This window comes from Sorex araneus, chromosome 7, assembly GCF_027595985.1.
Source record: "Sorex araneus isolate mSorAra2 chromosome 7, mSorAra2.pri, whole genome shotgun sequence".
NCBI lineage: Eukaryota > Metazoa > Chordata > Mammalia > Eulipotyphla > Soricidae > Sorex > Sorex araneus.
Genome location: NC_073308.1, coordinates 65630230 through 65640437, shown reverse-complemented (window position 1 = coordinate 65640437; position 10208 = coordinate 65630230). Strand labels below are relative to the sequence as shown.

Sequence of the window (10208 nt, the reverse complement as noted above, 5' to 3'; positions counted from 1 at the left end):
TTATAGTTTTTTTTTAATATAGAAAAACATGGGATAGTTATAATTTCTCTCAGACTATATCCCCTCAGATATTACCAATGTTTGCATTTACTTTCTGTGCTTTTTTCTCTTGGGCACTTAATTAACTAAGTGTGAATATGTAAAGGGTTTGTTTTGTACATAAATGGGATTATACTAAAAATAAGCAGTGCCTATTTTTAAGGATAGGTTAATTTGTGAATTATTTCAAATATATTGAATAAAATAAGACAAAAGTTATTTTCACTTTGTATTTTGTCTCTAAAGGGAATATTTACTGTAAGAACCTAAGTTTAACTTAACAGACTGGGTGAAATATGCATTTTTATGTAAATGAAAAATTTTAATGATTCTAGATATTAACCTTTATACTGCATTAGGAAAGGATTAGATACTAACATGAAAATCTTAGCTACTAAAAAAAAATTCATTTCCTTATTCTACAAACTAAGCAAAACATTTACCACATAACCCTCTCATAGTTATTTATATTTTTAAGTGTAAAAACTATTAAAATACTAAAGGATTAAAATACTAAAGGAGGGGCTGGAGTGATAGCATAGCGGGTAGGGCGTTTGCCTTGCACGCGGCCGACCCAGGTTCGATCCCCAGCATCCCATATGGCCCCCCGAGCACCGCCAGGAGTAATTCCTGAGTGCAGAGCCAGGAGTAACCCCTGTGCACGCCGGGTCTGACCCCCCAAAAAAAGCAAAAAAAATAAATAAAAAAAAAAATACTAAAGGATTGAAATACTCAAGGATGCTTGTGAAAAAGACTTGCTTTTTCATATTTTGTATGTTGTCTACTTTAGAAATCCTCTTTTGAAGTTTTCCAGTCTTCAATAAAGAGAACACTGTTTAACTAGTGTACAGTAGCCTTAAGCAATATATCTACACAAAGTAGGTTAAATTAGGGGGGAGGGCAGAGAACGAAACTAATTTTGTAGCTATCTTTACTTTCACAGAATGAAAATTACATAAATTCCGTAACTGCCTGAGTCATTCTGAGTATAGTTTGTTGGGCATGTAGCTCACCTACTGTATTGACTTCATGTAAACATTCAGAGTACAGCAAGCCCTCAACCCACTATATTCTGAACCCATTCTGGTTCAGACGAGAAATTCTGGGTCGGTTAGTAAGGTAAAGTGGAGGAGGTAGCTCCCCGGAAGAATACCACCTACCGTCAAGAATAATGTGACCATCAGTTGAAGCAGAATACAGGAGGCCAGAGGCAGAAATATGCACAGGCATTTAAGGGACTGGGGAAAGGGAAGAGGAGGAAATCAGGACCTTTGACTTAGGGCAGTAGAGGCTAAAAGCAAGAAGCTCAAGAGCAATTTTTCCAAAGCCTTTGGATTTAAATTTTATTCCACATTAGTCTTTGTAATCTTAGAAACATTTAGACCCTATCCTGACATCCTAAATCCACATTGCTGTGTATTGTCTTTGTGCCACACCCAGCAGTGCTCAGAAGTGACTCCTGGCAGGCTCAGTGAACCATTTGGGAAGTCTGGGATCAAACCAAGGTTGGCCCTGTACAAGCAGATGTCCTCCCCAGCTTTACTACTTCTCCAGCCCAGTCGCCTGACTCTTGCTCTTGGTGACACAGCAGATAATCATTTGTTGGTGAACTTATACTAAGTGTTTATCTGCTTTCCCCACCCTGTGTTCATCAGCTCCTCTCCCTTTGATAGCCTTGACTCTGCCAGCCCCAGATGGTGGCTGAGTTGACCTGAGAATTAATAATCCTAATCTCGCTTGCATGAGAGACTATACACTAGTACCCCGTTTCTAAGCAACTTAAAAGAATTCTCTTGAGGTATCGTGGAAGCCCTTTTTCTAAGGAGACTGTGATGTTACTGTGGTCATGCTGTGCCTGAAGGGTTAAACAATGGAAACAAGGCCACCGGGATACTAGCTTGACCCCTAACAACACAACGTGCAGCAAGTAGCCAGGTCACTTTATCCCAATTTAGTTACACAAGTCAAAACGATTTTTCTGTAGCAGTGACCTTGGTTCCTTGGCCAGTCGTCTCTGCTTTCAGGTGACTCAAACTGCACCACCAACTTAGAACCAATATTCACATTGGCTGAGGGAGTCTTGGAGCTCAAGGCTTAAAAAAAAAAAAGGGGGGGGGGGGCTAAAGCCCTGCAAAACCTGGAACCCATCACGACGGGATTCTGTTTTGTTTGGGGGCCACACCCTGCAGTGCTCAGTGCTTACCCCTGGCTATGCTTACTCTTGGAGTCTCGGGATCATAAGGGGTGCCAGGGGTTGAACCTGAGTCGACCACACGCAAGGCAAACGCTCTACCCGCTGTAACTATCACTCCAGCCCCTCTGTAGGACTTTTTTTTTAACTTGTATTTTCCCTTTATAGTAACAGTTGTTACATTCAATATACCAACACCAATCCCACCACTGCACCTTCCAACCACCCCCTAAGCCTGCCCCATAGCAGGCCCCCTTTTATATTATATTGCTTGTTATAATTTGCTCTAATAATCAACAAAAGTTCCCTCAGAAGAAAGTGAAGTTACAAAGGTGCTGTTCCAGGTTAAGCCTGTGTTGGTATTTTGTTCGAGACTGGATGCCTTCATTACATCCCATCCAATCTGCTGTGCTACCCCTGGTTTTTGTTCTAGAGCTTGAGGTGCTGCACGTGCACCCCAAGAAGTCTGTAGGGCGTTTTTACTGCTATTACTATCCTTTATGGAGCCCCAGGCTTTAATAGATGTGTAGCTCCAACTCTGAACCTTGTGTAAACTAGCCCCTACCCCAACCTAGTCATGGGGTGCAGAAGCAGTTGCTGTTACTTCATCTCCAGGCTCCATAGTTTAAACGGCCCACTTTGTAACAGACCTTAGAAAAATGAGGGTTGGAATGCTTCAGCCAGCTGCCAATTTAGAAAATAAGACTGAGGGAAGCGTTGTCTACCTCCACGTGTCTCCCTCAGAAGGCATTTGGCATCACTTTGTTTCCTACTCTATCCAGAGCCTAGGTTTTCCATTTTTAAACAAGTATGGGCCGAGATGGGCACAGTAGTAAACTGCCTATCTCGCAGGCATGAGACGTGGACTTCTCTGATTCCTGGCAAAACACATGCATTCATTGTAGCTGTTGTCAATTCAAAACTTCTCAGTGAAACACTCAAGTAAGAGATAGGAATCTTAATTTTCCATCTCGTGGTTCAAAACCAGGAATCTCACCAAAAAAGTGTGGATTCCTTAGAGCCATCATCCCAGCACAACTTTCTCCAGTCTTTATTTCTCTACTATGAAAACTAAGAAACACCAGAATGGCACGTTAATGAAGATACCAGTTCAGCTCAAATTCCCAAATTCATCAGATTAGTCTGAGAAACATGTTTCTGCTCATTTGACTTTCAGAGCTGATAAATTAAGGTCTATGACATAGCACCTGCATTAGTCTTACACTTTTACACTGACACCATAGATATGGACCCAAAACTGAAAGTTCATAAACACGAAACATGCAAAGTGAGAAGTCCTTCGGAAAGAAACCACGTCCAAGGCACTTTCTGAAGCACCATCCTCAATCTCACCACCCAATCACTTCAAATCACTAAGGGCTCCGGCCAGCAACGCCACCTCTCCAGTCCCCACACTGGGCACTGGCTAACAGCTCCGCACTGCTCTGCTTCCTTTTATTGCCTGGAATACCCTACCTTCGACCAGATGGCCAACTCCCACCCACCCAGCTCGCTGCCCTCACTCATGACCACCCTTCCAGCCAATTTCCTGCTTAGAAGACTTAGTTTAGACAACCAGAGAGGACTTAGTTAAGCAAACAGTGACCAACTGGCAATATTTGTTGATGAATTGATTTAATGTAAAGACAGAATTGAACTATCCTACCATAAAATATAAAATTTTCTTCTGAATAAAGTTTTCACACCATTTGCTTTGATCTTCAGAAAACAAATGAAAATACTAAGAGTAAAAAAATGTTAAAGGAGCACAATTTAATTTCTGAACTATCCCAAACACCTGAATGACTGCTGGAATAGTAGTTTTCTTCACTGCTCTAAACCTAATCAAGTTTCAAATCCATTTTCAATCACTTATTTGCATAATCTTAGCTAAATTGCTTGGTCTGTTTCAGTTCTGTATGTAATATACAGCTTACATTTACTTCTTATATATTAATAGATAATATTACCATATGGTTGTAAATAAATACAACATGGCTTATTTGTACATTCTACATTTATCTCCTAAGTGAATAAAACCTATGAAAATTATCTATGAAAAAAGTTGCTAAAACTTGAAATTTAAATACTATGGCACATGGTTAACCTTGGAACTAAAGAAATACAAACAGAATCAAAAACAAAATTTAATATATGCACACAGTTTTATATATAATGCAGCATATCACACCATGTAGGGCATTTACTCTTATTTTATACATTCAGATATGTTTGAAACACTTCTTAAGGCTACAAAACAGAACATAGAAAAATAAACAGGAATATATTCAACACTTACAAAAAGTGATATGATAAAGAATATAAAGTACTATTTTCCTTTCAACACTTCAAAAGATATGTATAATATACTTTTTTTTACAAGTAACATCACAAATGATCACATCTTCACATGCTTTAAGTATTATTTGTACTCAGTGTAAGGCTATTATCATTTTCATACATAAATTTTCTAGCTCTGTAACAATGCAATTTTTAATCCATTCAAGTAAATTCAACCCCAAAGTTGCTGTTTCCCAGCATTATAAGACATGCACCCACCCCTTTCCTAGGATTTTCTAAAACTTCTATTTCAGGAGGAAAAAACATCCCTATCAGTGGGAAAGCCCAATTACTGGGAGATTATGGCTAACACTAGTAGCAAAACCTTAGTTCTTTAAAACTGACATATCAAAACTGAGCCATTATTAAGGTTTTAAACAAAACAATAGCATTGAGACATAAAATAGGGAGCAAAACACAGTAAACAGAAATCATGTAGCCAAATATGCATTCTCTTCAGCTACACAAATGGACCTTGCTTAGTACCCATGTGAAAGTCAACCTCATCTGCACAGATGGTCAGAGGAACGAGGCATAAATAAATATTGCTAGAATTCTAAGATGGCTGCATGTTTTCTAAACCAGAGTGGTTAGAAAGCAACTTTATTGCACCAAGTCAATCATAAGCAACTTCGCGGTTCACAAGCATTTTTAAGTCACAAAGAAACATCACACCCTACGGATACACGGGGCTTGCATTCAATAAGCTGATGGGCGTTATGGTTTGGGGAAACCCACTCCCACTTGCAGGGCGGCAGGGTCTCAGCTGACGGCGGCCATCATGAGGTGTGAGTTAGCACAGAAGCCAGCAACCCCTGCCAACAAGTATGTGGGACAAGAGTTGAAGATTTGTCTGAGAAGAAATAAACTTGGTAAAAAAAAAAAATAGTAACGGGGCAGGGCAGGAATCAACTTTAGCAGAAGCAACAGAAAGAACAAGTGAGCTTTGGTCATTCTATAAATGTGTTCTTCCAAATGTAATATACTGAAGTTCCATAATTTCCAACTCTAATTCAAATGCTTTCCTGTTCTAGGCTTTTATTCTTCTCTCATTCAGAAAACATCATTTTTCGTTTAAGTACACATTATGACTGGTTAAAATGAAGGGTGATAATATCCCGTTTGGCCCTAGTTTGACCTCAGCATAAGGCAAAATATAACTAAAGGAAAAAAAACAAAACTGACCTTTCACACACAGACTGATCATTCCAGAACTCACTCTCGCATAGCCAGAGTTCTACGGTTCCCGAGGTCACTGAGTCAAGTACCACTGGCTGAAGTTCTTTCAACCCGGCTCCCAGCGTATCCTGGAGGTAAGAGGGAGGCCGGAAGCACATCAGTGTTCCCCCTCAGGACTAAGAGTATTCTGGTACTTCATTGAGGTAAGACAGTGACAGAGAAGAAATGACGGACACTGTTTTCTCCTATCCAACTTTAAAACTTTTCCAGAAGAAACTGAGATCAAATCCCAGTCCAGAAAATAAAGGACACTGGAAATAAGTGATTTATTTTGGACTCCTGAGATCAAACATACTTTATTTTTCAACCTGATAGTTACATCTAAATGTGATTTGTCATAAAAATTATCAGGTAAACTATCCTACATTAAAAAGCATGAGCTAAAAGGGGAAAGACCCTCTCTCTTCTCATTCCCTAATAACTGTTGATGTTAACTAAGGAAAAAACAATGGCTTACGCAACACCTTCCTCAAATGCCCTCACATAGATGACAACAGAAATTACTTAACAGGTTTTCTTCAGAATTCTTTTCCACACAACCATCCCAGTCTTTACAAATTTTTACCTAGCACCATCATCATAAAATGTTATCTTTCAAAGTGCTCTCTATAATCCTACGTTACAAAACATCTAAATGCTAATCACTTCTCAAATCAGCAGTTACACAGACATTAGGTAATTAAAACAACACAGAGGTAAATAACCATTATTACAGTACAGTGGAGATTCACTGAGCCTAGCTGGCATCCAAACATTCCTATAGATTAGAGAAACCAGAAAACTCATCTACTTCAGTTTGTCAAATTCAAGTGAATTGCATGTTTTTATTTTGCTTTCTCTTTTTAAAAAAAAATCAATTTTTGGCTAGGTATATTACAAATAGCATGCAGAGAGCAATTACTATTATTTGTGTAGCACTCAAACTTCCTGATCAAAAGAAAATGTTAAAAAGGTTAGGTAGGTTTTCACATTGATATGTACAAATGAAATTAGCTAGTTTCTTCTACAGAGTAGTAACACAGATGAATGAATACTGTGTTAATTCAGAGAGTACAATCTCCAAATGAGGACAGAGTGCAACATGCAAAGGGGCCTTCTAGTGAATACTGCAAAGACTGGAAGGAAGCGGGATCAGAGACATGTTACTGGGAGGTAACAGCAATAAAACGCAAACCGAAACCATTTTCTAGCAGCATCCTCTAGAAAAGAACTAGAAGTCACAATCATCCTTTTTTGTACAACAGTTCCAGCCACGAAGACTGAACACACAAATGTAAAGTGATGCACATAACCAATGGTGCATGAAGAAAACAACAGTTACTGTAGAAACCTGTCAAGCTACAAATTTTAACATTTCTTCTCAAAATATTTTAATCTGTCAGTGCATTAGTGTTAAAGTGGCATTAAAAAACTTCTGCAGTTTTAACAGATGCAGATCATTTCCAAAATGCATAGCATCTACACTTCTTTCTAGTAGGCACCATGATATTTACACCAGTGCTAAGAATTCTTGGTGGAAACAGCCATTTCATTAGATTTCCTACAGTTTCTTAAACATCTGTTCTTGCATGTGATCTCAAGTTCGACAAGAATTCACTGAAAATTCAAAAATATACCCTATGAATAGTAAAAGAACTATATACAACATTTCTAAGACACGGTTAATAGGCTGCCTTATGTGTAATATTAAAGAGAAGACATTCTTCAAGTTTGACAGATATTGAGATGAAAGGCCTTTGGGTTGGAAGCATTTCAAAAGACAGTGTTTTAGGCTGAGAACTGTTTGAGCCCAGTTTATGACTAAGGCATTGCATAATAAAATATACATTTCTATTTGGTGCAATGTTATGGTTTGGAATCTGTGTCAAATGGTATATTTCCTTGTTGATTTAGTAAACACTATAAAGCACACATTTTCAACATTTAAAATTAAACTTATATACGGAAAAAAACACTAAATCTATGTTTTTATATTAAGCTGTTTATAAAAAATACTTTAAACAAACTTATTTTCTATCTTTTATGGGGGCAATCACCCTATAAATAGATTTTGAACAAAGAAAAATAGCAACACTAGGAATTCCCTGCCCCCCTTGAACTCATGTCCAGATCTCTAGTCCAGGGTGAGAGAGAGGGGAGAGGGGGCGGGGCGGATGGAGTTCCAATCTGGGATTTTATTTCAAATGTTTTAAAGCCTTTAGACACACTCCACCTAAGAAAAGGTTTCTGCCCTAGAACACACTGTTACACTGGTCAGGTGTGCTGTCCCCGATGGCCATCGCCCATCCCTGACCTCCTCCTGTCCCCTCGGTAGGGCCGGCCTCTGACGCTGCGGTGGTACTGGTAACCCTCATCGCGGCTGCGGCCAGGCTGGCCCTTCCAGGACTCCTCCCCTCGAGAGTGCTGGAAGCCTCCCCGGCCGGAGTAACCCCAGTCACTCTTGTACTTCCGGCCCCCGTAGGTCTGATTGTAGAACTGCTTGGATCTCCCACTTCGCAGAATATTAGAGACTTCATTTTCATCTTCCGAGCTCTCCTCTTTTGGTCTCTGCACTCTGCTCTCCACAGAGTTGGCCCCGCCGACCACATCAGCAGCCGTCTTCGCTTCTTTCACCTTTTCTGGTTTTTCTTTCACACTTGGAATGGTCCTTTTGGGCTCCAGTTCAACAGGCACCGGCTCCCTGTCCCTGTGCAGAACCTGAGTGGGGAGATGAGGCTCGCTCTCGGCCACAGGGGGGCTGCAAGCCGACACCAGGCCTGCCTTGGAGGTCTGGGACGACTGCTCTGCCCGGCCCTCGTGCTGGCGGCTCCCGCATGTCTCGGGGAGGGTGTGGGCAGCCTGGCCACCGGCGTCCTGACACTCGCCGACTGCTGGCACGGACCCACACTCTCGAGACAGGTCCAGGTGCTCCAGGGGCAGGTCCAGCTCTCCTTTCTCGTCCGACGGCAGAACGATACTCTGCCTCATCACCGGGTTTTCGATGAATCCCTGAAAAGGGTAGCCATACCAAACGTGAGGGAAGAAAGGAGGGGCGATAGGAACCGGGCCCAAGAACGGGTTCGGGCCAAAGGACGGCTGTGGAAACAGGTTCTTGCCACCCAGAGACTCTTCGTATTCAGCTTGAAGCAGCTGCCCCGAGCTTTCAGGTTCAAGGTCTGGCTGGTAAGGAATCTGTCCGTGACTCTCCGACACCTGAGGCGGAGGCATAACCAGAGGTGAAGAAAAGGGCGGTGGTCCCATCTCTGCCTGTGGCATCTGCCCATTCACGCTGGCCTCCGTCTGCATGGAGAAGTGAGCTTCGGCACAGGTACAATCACTCTCGTTCTGAGCAGGACCTTCTTGAAACCAAGCGTTATGAGGATACACAGGAACAGGGACCTTTGGGTACATCCTGCAGGCTGCCAGGTAGGCCTGATGCAGAGGGTACAGGTATGAATGTGGGGCCCACATAGGACAGCTATATGCCTGCAAGAGACACAAAATAGTAAAACACAGTCAGATTCTCATGTCCTTTCCCAGCACAGCTGGGAGTAACGCCTGCGTGTCACCAGGTATGACCACCCCCACAAAAGACACTCATACTTGCAAAGACCACAAAACCTGCAGTGCAAACCGCTGAAACAGACACCATGAAAATGGGTAACAAAGGGGTAAAAAGATAAGGCACTGCTTTAAGACCTTTAAGACTTGGGCCGGAGCGGTAGCACAGCGGGTAGGGCGTTTGCCTTGCATGCGGCCGACCCGGGTTCGATCCCCGGCATCCCATATGGTCCCCCAAGCACCGCCAGGAGTAATTCCTGAGTGCAGAGCCAGGAGTAACCCCTGAGCATCGCTGAGTGTGACCCAAAAAGCAAAAAAAAAAAAAAAAAAAAAAAAAAAAAAGACCTTTAAGACTTGTTCCTACGTTAGAACTACCTTGGAGTTGCAGTCGAGGCTGCCAGGACCCCAGGAGCCCAGTGCCAGGGAACCATGCTCACTGGCCCGGCTCTGCGCTCTTCAGCGCACGGGGAAATGTCTGCGGGGCACATCTCAAAGACACCAGGAGACAGGCAGCAGCATCTCCAGCTTCGAGAATCTCAATCACCAGCTGCTGAGCTTGACCTGCACTAACTAGTGCCCCGACGCTTCGTTCTTGTGTGCCCACCACCCCTGCCCATGCCACCCATTTAATGGATCTGGACTTGGCAGAAAATGGCAGCAGAGGAGCAGACAATCTGGAATACCAGGTCTGTTCTAGGAGGCCCCAGACCACGCTCAAGACTAAAGAGAGGCCTTCAGTAAAGGGAGGACGCCACTGAAATTCCTCCCTCTTCCTTTTGAGGACCCAGACCCGGTGATGCTGGGGGACACTCCCAGCCCTGTGGTTCATGAGGGGTGAAGTGAGGGTTGCTCTCAACCA

At 42.3% G+C, this 10208-nt stretch overlaps 1 protein-coding gene across 3 annotated transcripts in view; it reads right to left on the bottom strand.

Moving 5' to 3' along the window:
* Positions 1-4364: 4364 nt before the first annotated feature.
* Positions 4365-10208, bottom strand: part of OTUD4 (OTU deubiquitinase 4) — a 43328-nt gene continuing 37484 nt past the window's right edge. For all 3 annotated transcript variants that reach the window (XM_055144182.1, XM_055144184.1, XM_055144183.1), the window contains exon 21: positions 4365-9274. In XM_055144182.1, the coding sequence (XP_055000157.1) occupies positions 8063-9274 (1212 nt within the window). In that variant the 3' untranslated portion in view covers positions 4365-8062. The remainder of the gene's footprint in view (positions 9275-10208) is intronic.